Source organism: Poecilia formosa, unplaced genomic scaffold (genome assembly GCF_000485575.1).
Source record: "Poecilia formosa unplaced genomic scaffold, Poecilia_formosa-5.1.2 Scaffold260, whole genome shotgun sequence".
In the NCBI taxonomy this organism is placed as follows: domain Eukaryota; kingdom Metazoa; phylum Chordata; class Actinopteri; order Cyprinodontiformes; family Poeciliidae; genus Poecilia; species Poecilia formosa.
In genome coordinates this window covers 218,373-243,358 of record NW_006800199.1, presented here as the reverse complement: position 1 = coordinate 243,358, position 24,986 = coordinate 218,373, and the positions used below count along the sequence as shown (strand labels likewise).

The 24,986-nt window shown below is 38.2% G+C and overlaps 1 protein-coding gene across 6 annotated transcripts in view; it reads right to left on the bottom strand.

Moving 5' to 3' along the window:
• The window catches only part of ampd2a (adenosine monophosphate deaminase 2a), a 37,020-nt gene that overhangs the window by 10,287 nt on the left and 1,747 nt on the right, over positions 1–24,986 (bottom strand). The window contains exons 1-7 of one of the 6 annotated variants that reach the window (XM_016680870.1): positions 24,067–24,162; positions 7,808–7,938; positions 5,334–5,464; positions 4,708–4,776; positions 1,604–1,706; positions 1,313–1,499; positions 318–459 (exon numbers count right to left, since the gene is read on the bottom strand). In XM_016680870.1, the coding sequence (XP_016536356.1) occupies positions 318–459; positions 1,313–1,499; positions 1,604–1,706; positions 4,708–4,776; positions 5,334–5,464; positions 7,808–7,837 (662 nt within the window). In that variant the 5' untranslated portion in view covers positions 7,838–7,938; positions 24,067–24,162. Of the gene's footprint in view, positions 1–317; positions 460–1,312; positions 1,500–1,603; positions 1,707–4,707; positions 4,777–5,333; positions 5,465–7,807; positions 7,939–12,823; positions 13,032–22,034; positions 22,732–24,066; positions 24,163–24,986 lie in introns of those variants that run through there. The other 5 variants (XM_007570384.2, XM_016680869.1, XM_007570388.2 and 2 more) reach the window with 5 other exon arrangements.

Genomic DNA, 24,986 nt, shown 5'->3' with positions numbered 1-24,986 from the left:
CATATATATATATATATATATATATGTGAACACGGTGAAAAGCTTTTTATTATTATTTTGAATGAGTTAAACAAATCATCTGCATTTATTTGTGGTTTCTACGCTCAAACCACAAATACCAAATAAGAAAAGCTTATTCCTCATTTGACCAAATATCTGTTTTTAATCTTTGTGCAAACATCAATCTCTGCTTCACCAAAAAAGTAAAAACAGGAGGAATCCATAAGAGGGGAAAGTTTTTTTTCACATCACTTTATATTTAAAAGAAAATCATGACATCAACAAATATAATCCTCAGTTCAGACACAAACACATACTTGTCCATGTTTGTTTTCTTGTTGAAGACATGTATGACCCCATCAACCATCTTACAGCCATATCCCGTGTCTGGTGGCATGTTCCTGGGGTCCTGATTGTCATAGGGGTGCGTTTCTGAGACGGGTGGGTGAACCGGGGCATCTGAGAAGAAAAAAGGTTCAAGAGTGAATTTGTTATTTGCGTGAAAAAATAAAGTATTGTGGAATTAAAATCCTCCACTCAAACTGACTCAGTATCTTTGTAGAGACACCATTACACAGTATTATTATTATTGCTCTCTGACTGTGAATGCATTTAAGAGCGGCAACACAAGTCCTTCACATCTAGTTATTAATGTGACTGTCATTTCAACAGGTTCGGTTCTTCAGTCAGAACTAAAGAACCAGTAGGAGAGATTTAGGATTAATAACAGTAATATACAGACACAATAATGTCTTGATGCCTTGTTATTGTAGTATTGAAAACCATATTTGGTAAACTGTTTATAATACAAGGCTCATTTAATCAACAACAAAATCAGCTTTTATAGGTGACCTCTTATGTAAATAAAACCATCAAACACCAACTTCTTTGGTAAAACTTTAATGTTTATTGGTGTCTGGAAAATTAGTCCTTTCAAATCTTACCTCACAAAATCACCAGGCACTGCCCCTCACCTAGCAACCATAACCCGTTTCCTAGCAACGCAAGCTGAGTTCCAGCACCATCTGTTTGAGTTGGGGGGCGTGGCCAGCAGCAGCTTATTAGGATTTAAAGTGACAGGAGGCCCTAAAACATCTCATTCTCACAGAGGCTCAAAATAGGCAGAACTGACCAGACTCAAATCTCATTATCTAAGAATGACTTTGTGCAAAAAATGTAGTGAAAATGTTTTGTATCGCCCATAGATTTATCCTAACCTGTTCAAGAAAGCACAATATGTCATATTTACATAAATAATTAGGCGAAGGAAATCACATTTGGTGAGCAGGAAGTGGGTGTGTGCACAGAGTACCTGCGTCCACAGGGCTCTCTGCTATGTCTTCATAAACTTCCAGATCCAGAGAGTTCGTCCCGAGGTCCTGCAGGGCGTGAGCTGCGGTCTTACAAAATGTCTGCATGGACCGGTAGATGTACTTCTCCCGGATTAACAATGCTTTAACCACACACTTGGCAGCATCTACCAGGTCAGTGAACGGCACCTGGACACACATCAAACACAAAAATAAAAAAATAATATGAATGCATTTTTGCTTTTGCACGAACGTTCGTTGTTGTATGCAATCCTGTGATTTGCGCTTCTTACCCCACATTTTTCGTCTCCAGATATCGAGACCCGCAGGTACTCCTTCTCTATCGGCATTCTCCGCTCCTTAAAGCCCGTGTCTACACTTTTCTCCTTCATTAACCTGACACGCACACAAAGAGCGTGGCTTAGCACAAAAAACAGACGTCAGGGAGACAAAAACCAGGTGGAAGAAAGAAAAACACTGGTTTTAGTTCAGCAGTTATGTTCATGTTAGTTGTTAGAGAAGGGAATTTTCTTTATGAATTTTCTGGTTTCTGCTTTATTCAAGAAAAGCTTAAGCCAATCAGTGACACAGTGACAGAATATCGTAAATATATTATCATAGTATGAATGCAATTTTTTGCTATGCAGAAAATATTGTGGTTAATCTATTCCAAATAATTTGTTTTGTCATTAAGATGGTCAGTCTGCTGGATGGAGTTGCACAGCAGTGGATGCCCACACCTGTCACAGACTGTGCCGAGTTACAGAAATCACTGAAAATGTAAAGAAAATGTTCAATATTTGCCAACAATCCCACCATGACATAACTTTCTAATATTGTGCAGCCATAACAGCAAACTATTTTACAGGTGGAAAATGGAAAAATTAAATCTACTCACTTTGGGTCTATAGAAAACTCATCTAAATGTTTTTTGGGGGGATTCAAAGCATTAATCTTCTGGAGTTACACTGCAAAAACACCAAATCTTACCAAGTATTTTTAGTCTATTTTCTACTGCAAATATTTTATAAGACGTGAAATAAGACAAAACTAACTTAAAGGTATGTTTTCAGCAACATATAGGAGTTTGTTTTAAGTAAATAATTCCTCAATATTGATGAAAAAGTTCTAGTTTTATAGGCAGATACATTTACATTAAAAAGACAGTTTCAGTTTCTCCATGTTTTAAGTAAAATAACCTGCCAATGCAACTAGAACTTTTTCATCAATAATAAGGAAACAATTACTTAAAGCAAGCTTCTATATCTTGCTGATAAATAAGTTGCTTTTGAGTTATTTTTGTCTTAATTCAAGTGTACTTTGTTGTAGTGTAGATTTTTAGATCTTAGATTTTTTTTTCCACTAATAAAAAATTACAACTTTTGTGCTTCTGCGACTTCTTCTGACATTTTTTATTCATAACATTTTAATTACTTGCAGTGAACTTGTGCAAAAATCGGCACAGCACTGAAACCTCCTTGCTACAGCGTCAGGCTGTTCTTGTGGCCTGGAAACTGTCGGCTAAAGCCATTGAGCCTTTGCTGATGTCCCAGCAGCGGATCGTTGTTGTCCTGTGAGGGTCGGGATGAAGCGTATTTTAAACGGAGTTGTTTTTCTAGTAAATACCAAAACAGCTGAATTAGTTTCAGATCAACTTTTGATCAAAATGTTTTATCCTGCTGGAAAAGGAACCTGGCATTAGGGAATATGTGTGTCCTGCGTGAGAGACTTCCTATGTTCAGGGTTGAGGTTTTGAAGTCTCAGGATTTTATATTTTAAAGCCAGAACTATGCCTAATAGATCTCACTGGCTCTGAATGCTAAGATGCTTTCAGCAATGAAAAGGACCAGCTTGGGAACCGGGCTGCAGCTATTGGGAAAAACAGGATTTGACCACCTGGGGACGTTTTCGCTCCAGCTGTCCTTCTTTGACCACTTTTTGGCACCAACTGCTGCATACCAGAGGCAATAAATCCTGCTGTCTGGGAACCCTCTCACCCAATTACCCCTCGGATGTGGTCACTTCAGAAAGTCGCCGTTTTCTTCTTTCTAAAGCTGCAGCTTCAGGGAATACAGAAATGGCTCACCAGGCACAACATCAACCCTTTTCCAGATGCATTTAAGTCTCCAGATCTCAATTTTATGGAGAACCTGTGGGGTGAGCTGAAAGGAAGACGACATAAGAGAGAACCCAGAACTCTAAATATTTTAGGGCTGCTATACTCAGCTGGCGGGTCGGCATCAAAATATGCATCCAGACTCCTTTTCAGTGGATTGTGGGCTTTTGGCAAAACCAAAAAAAAAATAAAAAATTAAATTAAATAATCAGTTATTATTCTTAGCAGAAGGTGGCGATAAGGCCCTGTAATGCAAGTTGATATTTGGTGTTTCACACCACAGAAGAAGATCCATAATATTTGTCTGCAAGTCATAATTAAGCTTGGCAAAAAGCAGGATATACATGGTATGGACATTCTGACTTTTTTACTGAATATATTTTTTTATGAAATCACAAACTAGATGTGTTGGAAATGTTGCTACTGATTGTTATGCCAGCTTTATAATAAGTGTTCAATAAAGTGACTAAAATGACTTAATTTTTGTATATTTGGTAGTTAGCTAAAGCTGTATTTTATTTTTCAGAAATTATTATTTTTGCACAAAGCACAGTTGAGTCTATCATAAAAAACAAAAATCTCTGAGGTGTTTTTGTTTTCTTTAAAATGCAGCTAATTAAAATAAAAGGTCATATTTTCCTGTCAAGCAGGTGGTTTCAGTTTTCTTCAAGCTAGTTTTTTTTTGTTGTTGTAATATATTATTGTACCATCATCTCAGGTTCAAACTGCATCAGATTTTTGCTCAATGAAATTGAGAATTGAAAGATTTCCTAAATTAGGCACCAAAGCTTTACTGGTTAAATAAAAACAATTCTGTCGCATTAAGGGATTTTTTTTTCCAACCTGAACGAATGCACACAAATTATATATATAAAAAATAAAATTTCAAAACATTTCTATGTGAATATTATCCTACTGCTGTAAAAGTTTACACGTTTTGACACATCTTTGCCTGAAGTGCCAACACATTAATCTCTAAATGACATATTTCAGTAGTTAGCCCGAGTTATTTTTTTATAGGAGCCCATATGTAATTCCATTAAATCACCAGCAGGGGGGAGATTTAGTCCTTCTCAATAGAACAGCAATGTCCACAGTGGGTTCTCCATATGAGAGCATCTAAACAATATAACACTAAAATGTGTGTGTAGTAATTTGGACAAATAAAAGCAGTTTCTGAGTACAAATGAGCCAAACAGACAAATAAAGTCAAACACTGAGATGTCACCTTTTGATAAAAAAGAAAAGAAAAGCATGCATACTGAGTCAGAGCTCACTCACTCAAGGTCTGCAGCACTGTCGATTTTCATGAAGTCCTGTTTGGCACGCAGTAAGATCTCTGGCTCAAGCCTTGGGGTGATATGCAGAGGCGCAGGATAGTGTGGGCAAGGCAGGGGCAGATGGGCATCAGAGGCAGCGGGAAGAAATTAAGCAAACAGAAGGAGAGACACTGAATACAAGCACAGGCGCCCACTCCAACAGGCACTCTCACTCACACAGCTACACATCCACATCAACACAAAGAGTTTTAACACCAGTTAGTGATGGTAAACCCCGATTGGTAAACAGGAACAAGTCACATATTCCTCCTGCCTCCCCATGATTGGCTTAGTAGCGCAGTTAGCATCGTCCCAGGCAGCTGAGACAGAAACCACCTCCTTCCTAGAGCTGGCAAAGAATAAGCTGTACCACTGGAACAGGTGCCAAATGTTGGCTGATTGCTGGGATTAGTTAACCCACAAAACTAGCATGTCGGAAAATGACAAGCAACGTGTGCATGGGTGAGAGCGACACTGTGTGTAAGAGCGAGGTGCAGGAAGAGGGGGCAGCTGCCTCTGACAGTCTGAGTTCATGTAAACAGTTGATTTAGCTGACGTTGTGCGTGGAGTTTGTTTGCATTTCCTCACTTAATGTCCTGACTGATTTGCCTCTCCAGGCGGAGCCGCCGCTCCTCCAGCTGCTCGATGGGGCTGTCCTCCGGGAACTCGTAGGGGGCGCTCCGCATCTCGCTCTCCGCCATGCTGCGTGTGAACAGCTCCTGGTTCAAACACGGGAAGTTGTAAAATTTATGGCGTCATAAACAGGAGATCATGTAAATATTAATGTACGCAGGGTGCATAAGAGCGACAGCAGGGCTTGCACAAACACTGTACCATCTGTTACATTTACAGATTAATAATCCCTGATATTTTTTTCACATAGGAATCAAGAACTTCCATGTATTTTCTAGCTATTTCATATAACAGACCAATACATTTTGAGGAAAACATGGCTTTGAATATGTTTTGCTGATAAATGTAAAAAGTGAGGAAAACATTTTCATTCAGTCCTCTGCTCTGATACCCCTAAATAAAACCTAGACGGCTCAAATAATCCGACGAGTGGGAAGAAGAAAACCATTGTTAAAACAAACAAAGCCATATGAGGCGCTGGTTTGCAGCTTATCATAAACCATGTAGCGCAGGAAGATATTCTGCTCAGTCAGGATCAGATTGCACTTATTTGGCCTCTTTAAACAATACCATGTAAACAAACAGCTCCCATGATGAAATACTGCGGTGGCGCTATCGTGTTGGGAAAGGTTTTTTTTTTTTTGCAACAATGATAAGAAAGGTGAGTCAATGGGATAAAGCTAAAAAGAGGAGGACAGTGTTTAGCCTTGTGGCAGAAAATCAACACTAACCAGCAAGAGATACAAATAAAATGGTTTCCATTAAATCCTGAGCATGTGTCAAATTAGCTCAGAGGTTCCCAAACTGTGGGGCGCGCCCCCTAGGGCGGGCGCCATGCCATTGCAGGGGGGACGTGGGAAGCCTGGATGGGTGAAAAAAAACAACCCCCAAAAAAACCATGATCACTGTATGCACTGGGTTTTTACCTTAGAATGGCCAACTCTCTGTTATTCCTATGTCAATTTGATACAGTAGAGGCTTCCACACTTCCCATATTTGTGTCCTCTGTCACTTTTATCAGCAGTTAAAACTGTTTAATCCGTTGTTAACATGTTGTAACCTGTTTTTCCGAGCCGCCTTTAAACGCAACATGAGTGCTATGCCGCTCGCGCTGGGTTTCCACCTGTGAAGGAGACCTGCTGCTGCTGTGCGGAGCTACGTAGGTTTGTGTTAGAATCATGGCAGCAAACCAGCAAAACGCAAAGAACTTTTCACAGTTTTTCCCTCCAAACTAACCGACTGAGTTGAGTAATGGAGGTAATGTTAGCTAAAAGATGACTAGCTAATATCAATACAGCACCTTAAGCTTAACAAGTAGTCTGTAGGCTACCGATGTTGTTGTCTATGTCCAGCTATGTACATTCATTTTGCCCCCAAAAGGAGTCGATTTCCCCCCACCCTGCTCATTCTTAGAGACAGGGAGTCTCTAAGAATCCTCTTCCCCACCCCTCACAAACGTCGTTCAACCAGACAGCTATTTGTAATCCATAGGGGGGACCCAGAAAATGTTTGGAAATCACTGGGGGGGCCCAGGAGAAAACGTTTGGGAACCACTGAAGTAGCCCAAAGTTCAGATCTCCAACTGGAAATCATTGCAGAAACCTGACACCTAAAAGACGATTTCTGTCCAATCTGACGGAGCTGGAGCTGTTTCTCAAAGAAAAGTTTTAGTCTCCAGATGGTGGAAAAAATACCCCCAAAAGAAGCTACAATTGAAATTCAGTTACTCTCATGGAGCTAAAATCCCAATAAAATGCTCTGAGGTTTCAGGTTTTAACAAGATGTGAAAAGATAAGATAAATAAATAAGTTTATAGTGCACTACTCTCTCAGACTGTCTCCTTAACAGAGCAGCTGTTTTATTTATTATGCATCGTTTTTAAATGCAGAGGATTAAAGTTCAATCGTTGACTGGATGGTGTATTCTTTAATTGTGTTTTTATTTTGTAAAGCACCTTGAATCGCCTTTCTGCTGAAAGGTGCTATACAAATAAACTTCACTGATAGATTAAAGAGTCTAAATTTACCTGCACCTCTTTTAAAATAACACAAACTAAAACTGCTCTATTTAATAAATATGCAGCTCTGGAAAAAACTAAGAGTCTACTGCAGTGAACCCAACGGAAAACCTCCTGGTTTTTCCACCAAACATTGATTTCTGAACTCTTCCTGAGTTAAAACATTAGTTTTGTTGTTTCTAAATTAATATAAACTTGTTTTCTTTGCATTATTTGGTTATGTTTCTCATTTTCTGTAAATAAACATAAAATTTTTGCTTGTTGCATCAGAGACATGTCAGAAGTTCATAGAATAAAAGAACAATGTTCATTTTACTCAAACATTTACCTATAAATAAGAAGCAAAAACAGAGAAACTGATCATTTTGTAATGGTTTCTTAATTTTTTTCAGGGTTAAAATCTTAATATCACCTCAGCAAGCTCTTTGTACTTTTCCTCCATGGATGTTCGCAGGTCGACTGGGTACTGAGAGAGAGAAACTGGCGTCCCAGGGAGGGATCTCTGGGGCTTCAGGGTCTTGGGTCCCGACACGCCACACAGATCTGAAACAGTACACAGAAAGAGTGAAACTTTAGTTAAAAATACAGTTTTAACTAAATATTCTGTGGAGTAAATTTGAAAACTGCAACTACTTAAAACAAGTCTTCATCCAACATGATTTAAAGATGTATCATGACTGAAAAATGAACATGTGTCTTAAAGAAATTAGCTAATTACATTAAATCATATCAATAATGCAAGATAAAAAAATACTATAATACCGTCTTTTGCTAAAGACAGTATTTTAATTAAGTCTTTGAAGTAGAAAGAAAAGCAGAAATCTATTAGAGTTACAACTTGTGCTGCTGTGTTGCAAAAAAAAGACCTCCGTCTACTTATTTCTGCACAGATTTAGTTATCTAAATCTTTGTTTTTTTATTTAGACTTGTGGTATATAAACCACATTTAAATTTAAAACAAGTGTATAGAAGACTAAGACGCAGAAGTCAGCAGAGGTTTGGAGAAATCCTGTGTGGTCCTTGCGCTGACATACATTTTAACACAGATTAACTCTGCCTGATACATTTATAATACTGAACTGAACTGGCACCCAGTACAAAGAAAACAGTTTACAGGTATTTTTAGTCTGTTGACAGCAAAGACCTGTAGCCAAACAAGTGAAAGCAGGAACATAAACTGGAGGTATAAATAGAGAGAAATTGCAGTTTGGTTTGCCAAAGATTACAGCGTCTGGAGTTTTAAGTGGAGAAAAATTATTTTAGCAGAGCCGAGTTTGGTTCAGACACCACAGATTCGTCTCAAGTGGCAATTTAAAAAGTTTACATCTTAAAAGCTGGGAACAATGGGGTTGTTAAGTGAAATGGTGTATGGAACTGAAAATGGTTATAAATGCAAACACAGCACTCAATATTACGCAACATTTTTTTAAAAAAAAAACTCCCTTTGTTCTCAACTTCCAGTCTGTAGAACCGCAACTTATTTTTTAACCAAAGAGATGAGAATCAAACTTCCAGCTTTTTTTTTCTTACCCACATGCAGTTCCTGACATGCCTGAGTGTGGAAAAGGGCAAAAATTTCCATTTACACTCCAGAAATCCACACCGTTAAGAGTTAGTTTCTGACTAAAGTGATGCATTTCAAAAGACAGGAGCGCCATGGTTAACTGGACAAACACGGTAATTCACTCAAGTCTCTGGATTTTGGAGTGGCACGCTATCGTTTCTCCATAATTGGAGCAATTATTGGTGCCGTGCCTGGGCAGCGACAATTAGTTTGTGCCATCTGCTGTCTGCCACTGAAGCGGTGGAGCTAGGAGTGAGTAAAGGGGATCTTCATTGTCCACAGTATATTAATGTGGTGTTTTAATATGAATGCAGAAGGGACCAGTAACAATTTCAAAATGAGCTACGGTGCTAGCAAAAAGTACTGAAGTGAAACTCAAGGCTGCTGCTCTCCGTCTGAAAATGTTACGATGGCGTAAATGTGAAGAACTGAAGCGCATTTTAAATCTGCTTCTCTTTAAACTTCAGAAAAACACCAGGAAATTAAATAATACTGCTACAGGGGTATGAAAGCCCGCTAGAAAAATGCACGTCACTTTGAATAATACTGTAATTTTGAGACCAAATCATAAAATTGTTCAGACAAACATTGAAATTTCTGGAATTACAAGGTAAAATAACAGAGACAGTAAGTGTTTAGCTTATATGCACATTTTTAAAGAAGAAATAATGTTCAATGCTACAAAGTGAACAACATCAACAAGGGAATTGCAGCTTAGATTTCCCCAGAATTACTAGAAAACATATCAGGGCTCTAACGTCCAATATAAACCTTACAGAAAAACAAGAGAATTTGCACATACTAAAAAAATATATTAGATAATTTTAATTTATGACTTAGGGCTTCTCTTTGGAGACTTTTTAAAGACAGTATGGAAGACATACTGACAGAGCACCTTTCATACTTTACATAATGCTTAATCTTGCTTGTTTTATTGCATTTCAGTGAATCTTTGCACAGCCCTACGGTTTGCTCTCTCGGTTTGCTCCTGGCGTGATGTTTACTGCAAGTGTTTCTGCCTATTTAGAAGAAAATACCACAGCCATTCCTCACTGTGACAAAATCATGATGCAAATAGGTAGCACTGACAATAGTGTCCATCCTGGTGTCACATTCCTGACGCTCTGCACGCTGACATGCCCTCATTAAATTTCCCTGCAGCTGGTTCTGCTCTTCAAGGACTTTGTGCAATCCTTTTCTTCTGCAGATGCAAAATCAAAGATGTTGCCAATTCAAATTTTACCTTCTTTAACCACAGTAACGTTGAGTTTAATGTCATGTTTAGAGCAGAATTGTGCAAATTTTGACTTTTACTTCCATAAATCTATTTTGAAGTCAGACATTTACAACAATAGTTTCAAATCGGTTTAGTCATATTGTGCAGGATTTTGGACGAGTTTCCATCAGTTTTATCTTTCTAATTTCTTAACATGATAATGAACCAAACACACAGGGTGTTCCTATTTGAAAATCCTCTGCAGTGGTTTACAAAAACAACCACCAAGGTTTGTTTGAATTTGACTGATGGAGCCTTGATTTGCTTCGTTTGCATGCAGCTCAGCTCTTTGCACTTTTTAATCCAACCTTTTCTAAAAGTACATCCTGTTTGGCTCGCAGATAATCATCTGAGGTATAACTAACTGAGGTATTTGTTAAAATATTTTTTAAAAACTGTCACAGCCAAATGGTTACAATTCAAGGTCTTTCCCACACAATCAAATTAATTTCAACTTTACTGCTTCTTGTAAATACCTTTCTGACAAAGGCCCTGTGTTGGTGGACTCTACAGATTTTTAAAAACAAACTGAGGTGATTAAAAGCTAAGCTGAAGGCTGAATCCTATTTTCCAGGGTTACCCCCCCTTACATCCTTTGCCACATAATTGAGGAAATGGTTGCAAGATCCCACAGAGAAACGGGACACTCCTTCAAAAAGCTGCTACTTCATCAATTCTCACGCTGTTTGCATGCAATTATGCATAACTTAATATGCCTTTACAGGTCACAAAAACATAAAGATCGTGTGATTTAACCTTTAGCAGATATCAGGGTACAATTTTTTTAAATTAGAAAAATTAATATAATAGAAAAACCCTAAAATGTAATTAACTAATTCCAAACATTTACGCTGTTTTTATACTTAATAATAAATTGTGACACCAGAAACACTACTTTAGTTGAGGGGTGAGAAGCGAGTTAGAGGACAAAGAGTGAGGATTTGGGATGAAATGGGTCTCAGGCTACAACTATTAGCTAAACTTTTATAAACTAAATGCATATTTCTGTGCATAAAAGGTTTCATTTTGATTCAATTAAGCTTCTTAAATGATGTTTTTCTTTTATAACCCAAACAAAAGACTATTGAGGATCATCCATTACATCTGAGTGGTTTAATGAGTGCATGGTTAGTTCCTGTTTTGAAAAAAAAAAAAAATACAGTTTCAGGACAGAAATTACGATAATAAGTTGCTACACCACATAACTAGTTTTGTTTTTTGTTTTTGATACGTGTATTATTTAGTTATGCAAGCTGAAGTCATTTAATCAGTTTAAATCATCAGTACAATAATTGAGAGAAACAAATTAAATGAAGGCTGCCGGATCTGATGTGCTGCTGAACTGGACGGGATAAAAGGACATTGAGAAACGTCAAAAAATAAAAATAAAAACCTCTGTAGCGTGTGTATGGAGTCAGAGCCCCAAACTAATTTATTTTGGTTTGGTGAGAGAGACTCCAATAAAAGTTTTTGTAAGTATTTACAGACTTTAGTCATGAGAGGCAGAATGAGGACACGCGCTTCAGGTGTTCCTTAGCAACCACCGCTCGCTGAGAATAAACCTCTGTTTTGCATCCACGTCTTGAACGCATCATCAATTTTCATCATTAAGATGAAAAAAAAAGATTAGACTCACTTTCTAACCTGCTAGAGCATAAATTTATCACTTTACATAAAAAATAATATATTAAACTCTGCACAAGGGAAAAGTATTTTAGTACAAAAGGAAAAATTAATAGGCTAATTGTTCCTTTAGATGAGATAAACATATGAGACAGATGGCAGCTCGTTAACTCAACACCATCAGAAGCAGGAGGAAGGTCAGTGTGTTCAGGTGGACTGAAAAGTGAGAGCTCAGCGGTACACAGTGTTTCCTACAGGCTGGCTGAGGGGCAAAGTGGTAATGAAGACACGAGTTTCAGTTTCAGACACAACGGCGCAGCCTGCCTTTCTGGTTTGATTCAGGACTCCTGAAGTCTTGAATGTTTAGATCCTACAAATGTTGCAGGATGAAAAATTGCCTCAGAAATCTTTGCGATAAACGGTGGATGTAATCGTTTTGAGACCGTTTTCATAATGGCACAATGATGCAAGTTCACCCTGTCAGAGACACTTTCATTTAGTGAAGAACAAAATAACAAAAACTATACATAAAAATAAATAAAAACCAAACAAAACCAAAACATTAAATAAAATTCATTATAAAGTCATGCAAAAAATGTTAATCATCAGAATGGAAATTATTGAGGTCATTTTAATGCACCTACAAACATTCACCAACTACACTTTATATAAAGATCAAATTTACGGAACCACATCAGTGTGATCATGCTGGCTTTGTTCTTTCACTTCTCTGTCTCTTTAGCTCTTCTTCCAGGTTTCTGAGTGCTGCCGTCTTATCCCAACACACAGCCACTCTTTCTGGACCCTCATCTGTCACCACAAGCTTGTCAGTGCAACATTTTTAAACGATAAGCACCCACGCCGCACAGTGAACTGCTAAAACTCCTGCTAACACAAGAGTCACAACAGCAAGCGCTTCATTACAAAAGGTACTGTTTATGATTGTTGATTGTGAGCTACAGTACCTTTATCTGCCTGTCTTGTCCTGAACTCACAGTCTCCGTTGTGGCAGCAGTGGCCTTGTTTGAGCTCTTGCGCGATGCTGGGACATGTAACTAGGCCTGGGACGGCCGATGGACCCTCCCCCGCTGGTACAGTGGAAGACAGAAAGAATGACAGCAAACGGAGAGACCGAACACTCTGGAGACACAACGCTGCTCTGACACCGGGATCTCACAGCTCCTTTTGTCTCTCCTGCTGTAAGTGTCGCCTCCTCCTGAGCGCTGCTGAGGCAGTTTCCCCCCCTCTCTCTTTCCCTCTTTCCCCCTGGTTCTGTGTCACAGCTGCTTCCTGGATCGCACCGGTTTACAGTGCATGAACAGCACAGCCTTCAAGCTCCCGGATTTAAATACTGGGTTGGTGCATACCACGTGGCAAGAAAGGGGAAGGGCCAGGGAGGACTGCATCACGCTCTATTGTGCTGTAAAATGGAGGGGGAGCCGGGATAAGTAGCCACTCCTTCTCCTCCTCCCACCTCTTTTTCACAAGGCTTCAATTATCTGAACGACTGCAAAGCTGCACAAAACACTGATATCAGTGTTATTTGTTTTAGCTGATGACTTTGTTGCACTGTTATCGCTGGCTTTTGTTTCCTGGGGTTTGTGAAACTCTAAAATGCCTCTCGGGTTCACATGACCCTGCCATGAAATCCGTCACTCTGTGGAAAATCTCAGCAATTTCATAAGTGAGGGCACGAGGCTTCATTTGCAATCATGTTAATGTGGAGATTAGATAATTTACACACTTCCTCCCATGTTTCCTCTTTATTCACATGATGCCCAGGAAGCGACTTCATTCTCGTCTTACGTGACAAATACTTTATTGTAACTTACAGCAGCTTGTCTTTATTTACTGAGCGTCTTACAGGCAGTTAGAGCTTGTAAGACATTAAAGAAATCAACACTAGTAACACGTCTAATAAATTCAGTTGCTAACATATGATATTTGAAATACATTTAAAACCCATAACTGTCACTGAAACATAAAAAAAATGAATACAAAATGCAGCCTTTTTGTAATTGAAAGAATACTATGCTTCAGATTATTTTTTAAAATGACTTAAAAGAAGTAAGAAAGTTTTTTTATATAACATTTGAGATTAAAGTAATTAATAGAATTAAAAATAAGCACTTTGAGTTTTATACTGCCAAACTGGTTTAGTTTAGTTTTGTTTGTTTTTCCCATCAGTTATTTTTTGGCTTGCTTTGAGTTGGTACTTGGATGCCTTAATTTAATTAGTTTGGTTTTGTTGCTTTAAACTCAATAAAAACATAAACCTGCTCCATGCGTCAGTGCAACATTTTTAAACGATAAGCACCCACGCTTACGAGACAGGTCAGTCGAGACCTGACCTGTCTCGACTCCACAGGTCAGGTCGCAACATGCATCAGCAGCATTTAAAACTTGCAGAGCTGAAGCAGAAAACGGTATTTTTCAGAGCTTCCATTTAAATCCAGAAGCAAATGGGCAGAAGGTACAGGCAATCTGAAACCAGAGGTTACACAAACAGATACGTCAAGAGGCCCTGAATCTAAGAAATAAACTATTTTTGTGCAACGCCGTCATGCAGCCAGTCAACCACACAGGAAACATTGACGGAAAGGCTGATGCGCTTTTAGTCGGTGACATTTAGAAACCATCACATAAAACGAAAAAACTGAGGGAGGAGGAGTCGCTCACAAGGTATTCAGTGTTGAACGTATTTATGGCTTTTCAGAGAACAAAGCAACAACAGAGCGAGGTTTCATTTCAGATGCATACAAACACTTTATTACAACTGGAAATATACATGTGACAAGAGTTGCACATATGATTTAGATTTTTTTATTCAAATATTCAGTTATTTAACAATTTATATATATATATATTTTATATCTCAGTTTTGCCCATCAACATTAATAAGCAGAGCTGACACAGCTCCAGTCTGCAGGTTAACTTATGAAATGTTTGTAGCTATTTGATGAGATGAGGGAAAACCACACAACAATCCCTCATAATCCCTAAGAGGTATGTTTTTTATTTATCTACTTGTTCAGTCTTACTTTTTAAATAAGTAAATACAAAATGATTCATTTATTTCTGGGTTGTTTTGTCCTCCTTACCAAGTAGCCTAAGGCTTGGAATAATTACCTGAGTAGTCTGGACGTGGAACAATAAAATGATTGCCCCATTATGATTTAATATTTTCATTACACTCCTGTAATAAATAGCTCAAATGAGTTCCTCTTACGTTTCAACAATCTCCCATAAAAATGTCTTACAGGAAAATAAATCTTGACAGAAAAGCTCAGTTAGAGGAAAATAAGCAAGATGCTCAACTCACTGATTTTTAAAGAGCCAAGGTTTCATTTAGGAAAAAATGAATCTCAAATTCAAAGATTAAGGTTGATTGTCTTGATCAGAGCTTAGTAAAACACAGCTGAGCAGCACTGTTTCAGCATTTGGAAGATGATGACCTTTTAGGAAACATGAAGATGTGACCTCCAAGTCCCTGGTAAACAAACTCTTAAAAGAGAATCTGAGACTTCCTGCTATAAAACTGGCAAAGAAATAGCAATGAAACCGCACATCCTAGGAAAACGGCACGTTAGTCATTTTTATGCAAAACTCGGGCAAAACAGTTTTTAAAAATGTTCCTCTTCTCAGTCCAGATATTTAAAAATCGGTGTGTTTTAGTATAGCTGCAGTATGAAAATCCAGACGCCAGATTTAATGTATTTACATATGTTTTCTATACTAATACCGCCTGCACTTCATATTCATTTGTCTAACATAAACCAATAATTTTCTACAAAACAGCAGCAGAACTAACTAGTACACAATCTGCACAATATATAAAATTACAGTTGTCGTCACAATTGAAAGGCAATTATATTTTAATTCCCGGCATTCAGGTTCTTTATGCTAATGATATATTTATGGCTAGTTGAGTGGATTTTCAATGGTCTTTAAGTTTTAGTGGTCAAGACGTGATGGTAATACTTTATTTGACAGGGTGTGCATAAACATAACGCCTGTCATGAACATGAAGGAGTCTTTATGACTGTTGACATGAAGTGTCATTCGGTAAATAATTACACTTTCAATCCAAAGTTGAGGTAAAAGTTGCATTTAAAGTCCATTAAAAATGCCAACTTTGCATTAAAGTGTCTTTATTTACAAAATAATCCAAAGTTGGCACTTTTAATGAAAATGTTAAAGCAACTTTGCATTAAAGTGTCATTATTTACCGAATGACACTTCATGACAACAGACATTCATTCATGTTTCATGTTTCTAACAGGTGTTACGTCATGTTTATGTCAGTCTTATGCACGCCTGTCAAATAAAGTGTTACCAACATGATAATGGTGGTGGAGGGACAATCTGGGTCAATATTCAACAATCGACCTTTTACAATAAAGTTGTTTTAAAGAAAACAAGTTAAAACATTTACACTTGAATGAAAAGAAAATTTAGCATCGACACCGTTATAATTTAAAGGTACTATGAAAGGCAGTATCGTGAGTCGTGTTTTTATTTGCGACCTCCACACGACTCCCACTATTATTACTTCTCAGCACATCCTTTCCCCCCGATGCCAATCAGCAGCACCAGGGAGAAACTCAACACGACTCGTCCCTCCCCGTTTCAAAGAGCCGGCTTTACTGTCGACGACTCTGCTCGTCAGCTCTAATCTCCATGTCGGGAGCCAAATTCCCACGAGAAAAATAGGACAAACATTCACAAAAAATGTTTTCCTAGTATTCACAATGATGTGGCTACTTTGTAATTTGTCAACCAGGATAGTTTTCATGCGATAACAGAGAAACATTCAAAAACAAAACAGAGACACGGCTCTCATTGTCCCATACCAATCATCTGGGATCATTCTGACCGTATTTTCTGTCAGCTCAGCTCTCATTGTATCTGAATATAGCAGAGCTACTCTGTTACTTGACACTGTCAGCATTTAACACTTGTAACTTACACTTGTTCGATTCTTATGCTGCAAGAGGTCAATATCCCATCTCAGAGATAAAACCCCACTTTAGGACAGCATTCAGGAACAACAAGAGGTAAAATGCTGCTTTGTTTTCTTTATTTATGTCTGAAGTTATTTGCTTGTTTGGTTAAATGTGTTGCTTCCAGGTCAGTTTAGATCTTGGTTATTTTGCATCCTATCTCCCATACCTATCTCGGTTTGTACAGCAATTATTTAAGGAATTGCAAAACATATTAACTTTCTTTGTAGGTAAATATTATTGATACATTTAGGAGATAAATGCTTAAACTATAAACTATAACTATAAAGTATTTTGACTGTTTGTTGTGTTATTTTACACAGCAATTACACACAACTTTTTATTGAACAATGACAGAAAATCGTAATAATCCATTAGAATTTGTGTTTTAAATGAAAAAAAAAACAAAAAACAATTTACACATTCATCTAAATATCATTAATGTAAAATAATTACTGAGAATTTAGTGTGATCCACATTTGGCCCAAATAAATTTTCCCCAACAATTTATAAATGATCAAAGTATGTTTACCATTTATTGGTGTTACAAAACTGCATTTTGCTACAGGACATTGTGCATACAAAATAAATAAACGACTCCAAATCATCAATTATTAAAGCAACTATAACATATCCTGGAAGCAGGCACAAAAATCTTGAATGGTTAGTAAAAAAAAAGATGGATAACTCAACCTCACACCCCACATTTTATAGAACTAAACAGACACTAAACCCTGCAAAAAAAAAAAAACCTGTAAATACTGCAAAGGCAATGTATAAAAATATTTTAAATGTATAAAGCATCTTAAGTTTACAAACTTAAAAAAAGTAGTAAGAAGTGAAGTTCTGAATAAAAGTCAAAAGAAGTAAAAACTGACCAGACCTGAATAAATTTGCCCATTTATCTGAACAAATTGCTGCACAATTATTTGCACCTGCATGAGTTACTCACACAACAACATTATGACTATTTTGATCTTTTAACATCTGTGCAACTTGCATGATTTTTTCCCTCACAAAGCCAGTGTGGTCACAGAGATCAGTCACTGCGGACGGTCGGGGCAGACAATAGACTTGTGAGCTCAGAAGCTAATAAAAAGTAAGCCAGCGACCAAACATCAGCTGACGCTGGTTCGTCTCTGAGCAAATGAGGAGGATTAAATGAAAGAGGATCTCTGCTAGGAGCACAAAGCAGAGAACTTAACTGTATCTACCAGTGAAATGCATCTTAATCATGCAGTGCTGCTGTTCATTTAGCAAATTACCTCAGTGAGAGTTTTCAGATGTTGAGTCTACCTGCTGTGAGTTTGTGTGGCCGACGCTTGTGTTTGTTTTGAGAGGATACTGGCGGCTCTGTGCTGTCTAGAGGCCCTCAGCAACAAAAAGCCCACCTGTTCGTGGGGTGAGAGATTTCATGGCCTTGATTCCCTGCTCCACAAAATCCCTTTTCCAGAACAGCCATGTTACATGGGGAGCAACTGAGCTATTATTAGCAGAAAAAAAGCCCAGGAATTTTCCACCCAAACACAGGAAGATTTGGTCATCGCTTCATGCCTGACTGCAGGACGGCCAAAGAGCGGAGACACATGTTTAACACTGATGTGCTGAAAATACGACGTTTCCATGTCAGATGTCTCCCTCTAGCTGCAAAAAGCTAAAGGATCTCAGAAAATAAACAAGAATGGAGCAGGCGACCGTTATTTTTACCACTGAACAGAGAAATATTTGGGCGTTTTCTGCAGTTTGATGTTCACACACTCAGTCAGTAAATGTTCAGAAAGCTTTACAGCAAACCAAACTGACCGCATGTTAACAAGGGTTTGATGGGATATAAAAAAAAGAACATTAGAAGCAGCCATTTTGTTTATTTCATGTAACAAGTTTTGTTTTCAAGATTATCTTCTTCATGCACCTCTTGCCAAGATAAAGCTTCACATTGTTCCTGAGGACTTTTTGTTAATTGTGCTTTTATATATTTTCAATTCATTTTAGTTTATTATATGGAGCCATTGTACAAAAAGTTATTGCATCCAAGTAGGCCTGTCATAATAAATTTTGTTGGACAATAAATTGTTCCAGTAACTATTGTGATAAACGATAATATTGTTGTTTTGACACAATTTTCAAGTGATAAATTGATAATGGTATAATAATGAAAGTTTGCCTTATGGAAGATCAATAACTTTTAATTTTGTAAAAAAACAAAACAAAAAAACAAACACTTGAAACTGGATGTAGAAGAACAATAAATATCATTCTTAACCAAACTAAATGACAACATCTACCTGTGGATGAAAAGTGTTGTATGCACAAACTGTTGATATTGTCTGAATATGTTTTATTTTGTGGTCGAGGAACTGAAGAAAAATTTCCACCCTGGTGGGCAACAAAATTTTATCCTATCCAATCCTAAAATAATAATAAATATCCAAAATAAACCATGACAACCAAAAACAAAAAATAAAATGGAGAGAAAAACATAAATAAAATTAACTATGATGTCTGTATAAACATAATAATAATCCGAATTGAAAAAAGCTCATTTTAACTCATCATGAAGCAGGCTTTAATCTTTTAGCACAATTTAACTTTGTGACAACGACTCCGATTCGATGTAAGCTGCAGGCCCAGCTAATTGCAGACATCAAACAGCGCAAGAAGGACGGTAAAGTTTACAAGAGCTTTTAGGGAGCCGCCACAAGTAAAAACTGGTACTGCATATGCATAATTTAAGACACAAAGACCTAAAATGACAGGGAACGTGTTTAATAATGAACCAGAACAGAGGAGAACTGCAGGAACCGCTGGACAACCGCATATTTTGGGACGACTTACAGTGAATCTCACCACCGCCTTCCTTTGAATGAATTTGAACCTGCAGCTGTCTTTTTACCAGAAGGCTTGTTTATGTCTGTAGATCAAGATAAACCTCATAAACAGGACACACAAAAGATGCAGCGTAGTGGAACTAAACACGTTGTTTGGAAACGTTGATGACTCGGGGTTCATGACTTGTTTACAACTCCATGCTCACAACAGCGACAGTAGATGATGTTTACAACACGAATTTGCTGTCAGAGGGCAAGCAGGTTGATGTGGTCTGAAGAGAGAAGTGGCCCAGATCTGGTGCTCAAAACAGACTGCGAGAAGCACAGGACCCAGCCAAGCGGCTAATTGAGAGGACTTAGATGACTGCATGGATGGAGAGACTTCTAAGTTATTTATTACTGCGCCAAGCACGGGCCTCCTCAGCAAATTTCATAAAATGTCTGTCAGAGGGAGTTACTGCTTCACATATGCAGTCGCATCCCTCCAAACAGGAAAGCTGCACAACACTAAGGCATCACCCAGTTTCAAGACAAGTTAATATTTGCATGAAATGATTTTTGATGTAATTATCAGTACACTGGAGGGACGGTTTCTGCTAAAAAAAAAACCCAGTTAACTTATAGCACAAGCGCAGTAATGGAGCTACAACCCCTTATTAATGGGACTTAATGTCAAGATGTGACATTAAGTTGGAAATATTAATGTGTACAAAAACACTGAACATAGCATGCCTCTCTTTGGAATCTTGCCAGAAAGTGAAAACATTTCTAACAGAATAAAAACCTCTCAAAAATGTAACACGCATATTTTAGTACAAACTATATTGCTCTGCCTTAAGTATGGCTCTATTTCTAATTCTAAAAACCTTAAATTAATCCCTGAGAAATGATTGATTAATGTGTTAAACTCTGAACTATATGGCTGTATTTTCATTTAACCTGTTGTTCACAGGTTGTCATTCACAATGACAGGGGTGTCAAACTCCAGTCCTCAAGGGCCGCTGTCCTGCAGTGTTTAGATGTGCCACAGGTAAAAAACAGTGGAATGAAATGGCTTAATTACCTCCTCCCTGTGTAGATCGGTTCTCCTGAGCCTTGCTAATGACCTAATTATTCTTTTCAGGTGTGGTGCAGCAGAGGCACATCTAAAAGTTGCAGGACAGCGGCCCTTGAGGACTGCAGTTTGACACCTCTGTCACGAGAGGACCCAAATTTGGGTCCTCTCGTGAATAACAGGTTAATAGAAGGATTTCATGTTTGAGAGCTTAAATGTGAAAATGCTTCAGCCAGGAGATTTTGTCTGCAACATTTTAATACCTTCTTTCTCTCTAACTGAGCCTGAAAAATCTTGCAGAAACCCCCTAAAGAAGAATCCACGTTTATTATTGGCTGTGTAGTGTGACAGTGCTGCTCGTTCACTAAAACTGGCTTCTGATTGGCTGATCAAGGCCTTGTGAAGACTCCTCCCCCAGAGGCAGCAGAAACAGAAACAAGCTTTACCCATCTGAGTCAGCAATAACTCAGATGGGTAACTTCTTTACTTTTTTGTTGTTTTGTTTCTTCCTGTAATTTGCTTATTCTGGTTGTGTACCTCGATTTTTAATCCAAAGTGAGGAACATCTGTACACCCTAAAAGCCAGCATCAGAAACAAGTATCAGAAGATACAAGGTCAGCTTGCCTTTGCAGGAATGACCAGCCCCAAATAACACGCATAATATATGTGAGTTAAAAACAACTTAACATTTTACCAAAATCAAAAAACAGAAGCGCAAAGTTAATATACAATATTACTAAATAATTTTATGCGAATGATATAGAAACCATCTGACCAAAACTAAACTAAAATATAAGTGTTCACAAATAAATGAACCTGTTATTTCAAGCATTTATCAACCAGTAATATTACAATTAATGAACTCCTCGCTCATTGTATAAATGTAAATGTTTTCCTCTCTTTCCCATTTTAGCACTTTCAGGCTAACATTGTAAACAAGAAATTGCTCTTCATATTAACCAACAAGAAACTAATAAAAAAATTAAAAGTTTATATTTGGTTTATTATTTAATTATGTTCAGACAGTCTTTGCAGCAGTCCTTGCAGAGTCACACATGCTGCATATTAAACATCAGCTGAAAACGAACTGCTTTAACATCAAATATAAGAACCAACATTAAGTTACGAAGGGGATCCCCACATTTGCAAACTAATTTCCTAAGCTGGAAAGCATAAAAACCTGCATGCCAACATAACATGCATCTGCGTCGCTAACTCCACCCCACAGTAACAACTGATACTTCCTGCACTCTCTCTCTCTCTGTGGGACCCCGTTTCATCAACACTCACCGGGGCTGGTGTTGCTCTGCAGGCTCCCTCTTTTGGGAGTCTGGGATTTAGGTTTACCCTTCCCCTGTCCATTGCTGCTGGAGGCGGAAGATGACATCCTAGCACCCGAGTTCCTGCTACTACAGGAGCAGAGCAAGTCTGAGCTGTGAAGTGACCAGCAGAGGAGAGCATCCGCTCTGATGCTGGAGCTCTGTCTCCTGGTGGGGCAGGGGAAAAGCAGGACCCATGCTGGGCTGCTCGCAGCTCTGCTGCAAACTTGGCTCCACCTCCTTCCAGCCAGCAGCGGGTCAGCAGGCGAGCAGCACAGCGACGCACTAAAAGGACGTCCAAGGCTTTCCCCGATCCTGCGGGGGACTGTCCTCCTTGGTTGCCTTAGCAACCAGGGAATGAACTTCCTGTAGCCAACGTGGTGAAATACAACCACAGAAGAGGCCATTGCAGAAGAAGGTGTGCTGCTAGCATGACAGCCAGCAGTCCTGGTGACCAACTTGTACCCCCGCAGCTCAGAGCCAAGGTGAGAGGAGGACGAAAGCTTTCCACTTGTCTAAACTTAGAAGTTAGATCCACTTGGTATCATAAGAATGCTCCCGTTAGCCAAGAGAAGAAGGAGATTTAGATGAACAGCAGGAGATGGAGGGGGGAGGGGAAGAGCCAAAGACAACAAACAGAAGAGAGAGGATAAGCTTAGAAACCGGCTAACCGGTGAGGTCTGCGACTCTTTCCTGCTGGAAACTTCTGAGGGGAGCCAGGCAGCTGAAACGCACACAGCACAGGCCCTCCTGACTGGGCGTTTTATAAATAGGGACAGCCAATGCACAGACAGGGACAGTAACACAACCTGGGACAGGCTACACTACATGCACAACTTTCTAGTAACATAATTGATCACACTGCTCGTCTAAATGAGCAGTGACCGCATGTCAAAGCAAACTTATAAATAAACCTCCACTGATTGACCAGATTTCAAATCAATGCATTCTGATTACATAACTTCACTACGGGACGCTGTGCAAAAACAAACAGCTCCAGTTTAAATCCAGTTACATCCAATAAAGCTATACCGATTTATTTCAATGCGAATTTGTCTTTTCATCGGTTCAAACCATCGTATAAAATGTGCAGCTGTCATTCACACAGCAGAAAACCACAAACAGCAGCCTGGGATAATGTTATCTGTAATCTTATCAGCACACTCACAAACTTGTTACGCAAGACGGAGGACTTTCAAGAATGCAAACTGGTGATGACAGGATTACTGAGCTCTTAAAAATGTTTGACTGAATCAGTGACTTGAGAATCTGGGGCATGAAAAACCTAAAAAAAAGGTCAAGATCCCCACCTAGTGGTAAGCAAAATAATGCAACTAGGAGAACTTATTTCTCTCTGACTGCCAAAATGTCCTGAAATTAATAAATATTAATCCCAGTGGCAATGTGGATAAATCACCCAGGAAGAGGGATTTTACTGTTCAGTATCTGTATTAAAGCTCTGTTCATCCGGAGTCACAGCCCAGGCATTCACAGTTTGTTTGCACACAGCCTCTAAAGTGTAAACACAGATTCAGACGACCACTTCCTTTATGTAAACTCCAGATCTGTAATATAAATCAGACAAAGTAGAAATTTACCAATACAGTGATTTACGATTCATCTAGGACAGTTTGAACAAACTTCCTACCATGTTTATGTATAAAAACTATCCAAAAACTATTTTGAGTGGATGTTAAATAGGCTTCTTTAGACAAAAACGTAAAATATGAATCCTTAAATAAACAGCTTCCGAAAAGCTCCAACAAGAAACCTTTGAGCTTCATTGTCTGACCAAGTCGAAGATCATCCTCGATATTGTTGTCAACATTAAAAAAAATGTTTTCGGGCGTCTGCAGCCAAAATCTGACCTAGTTTTCAGAGACGACTCACCATCTGGTGCAGCAGCTCCAGCAAAAACAACCAAACACACACACACAGGCCTAATTTAATCTTAAATAAAAAAGCAAACTATCCTTTTATTAGTGAATACCATAAATACTCACATTCTTAGGACTCAGAGGGGTTTCATCACCAAGCAGCTCCTCTGTAGCTTTTTCTCTGTTTGGTTAGGATTTGTGAGCTCACATTCTTTTGCTAAGAATGAGACCACTGTGCGTATCACTGCATGCTGATGAATCTTTTTTTTTTTACCCTTCTAGAGCACAGCCAGTGAAATTCAATGTCTTTTTTGCAGAGGCCAAAAGCAAGGAGAAGAAAAAACTGTTGGCTTTCTTTCTGCAAATTGCCTCTCCGCAAATATTTTTGAAATGTGAAAAAGTATTGGGCCTTGCCAAATGTAAGCCTGTTGTATTATTATTATTATCATTTTTTTCTAAAACATAGCCTTGACTTGTTACTACTCCTGATTCTGCCAGTCGCTAATGGCTGAAAGCCAAACTAGCTTGTAAGAGTTTCTAGAAAATGTTTTGGAAATCAAAAAACTTGTAAGTTTCAAAGTATTTGGACAGACTTAAGCACTTTAAACTCCAGGCAGATTTAGGTTTAAAGTATTTTTTTTTGTAATATATTTTACCAAAATGTTTCTTCTGACTGGAGGTAATATTAACATTTTTGGATCTGACAGAGAGTCTGTAGGAGTTAACGATTATGAGGTGAAGGAGGTCTTCCTACTTCAAATACTTACAACTCATCAAAAAATAAATAACAACCAAAAAATAGCTCAGTTATTATAACAAGGGGATTGACTGCTGTATTATCTCAATAATTGTCCTACTAATTATTGAGATGAGTATAAATGTCAATAAAAACAAGTCAATTATTTGTTTCTATCCGATATTCCTTTCACATCATTCTATCTAGAAAAGCCTGGTCACTGCCAGACACACTTCTTAGCTGAATAATTTTTAAACTAAATGGATGATTAATTTTATATATAATTTTATAATATATATAACTGGAGTTG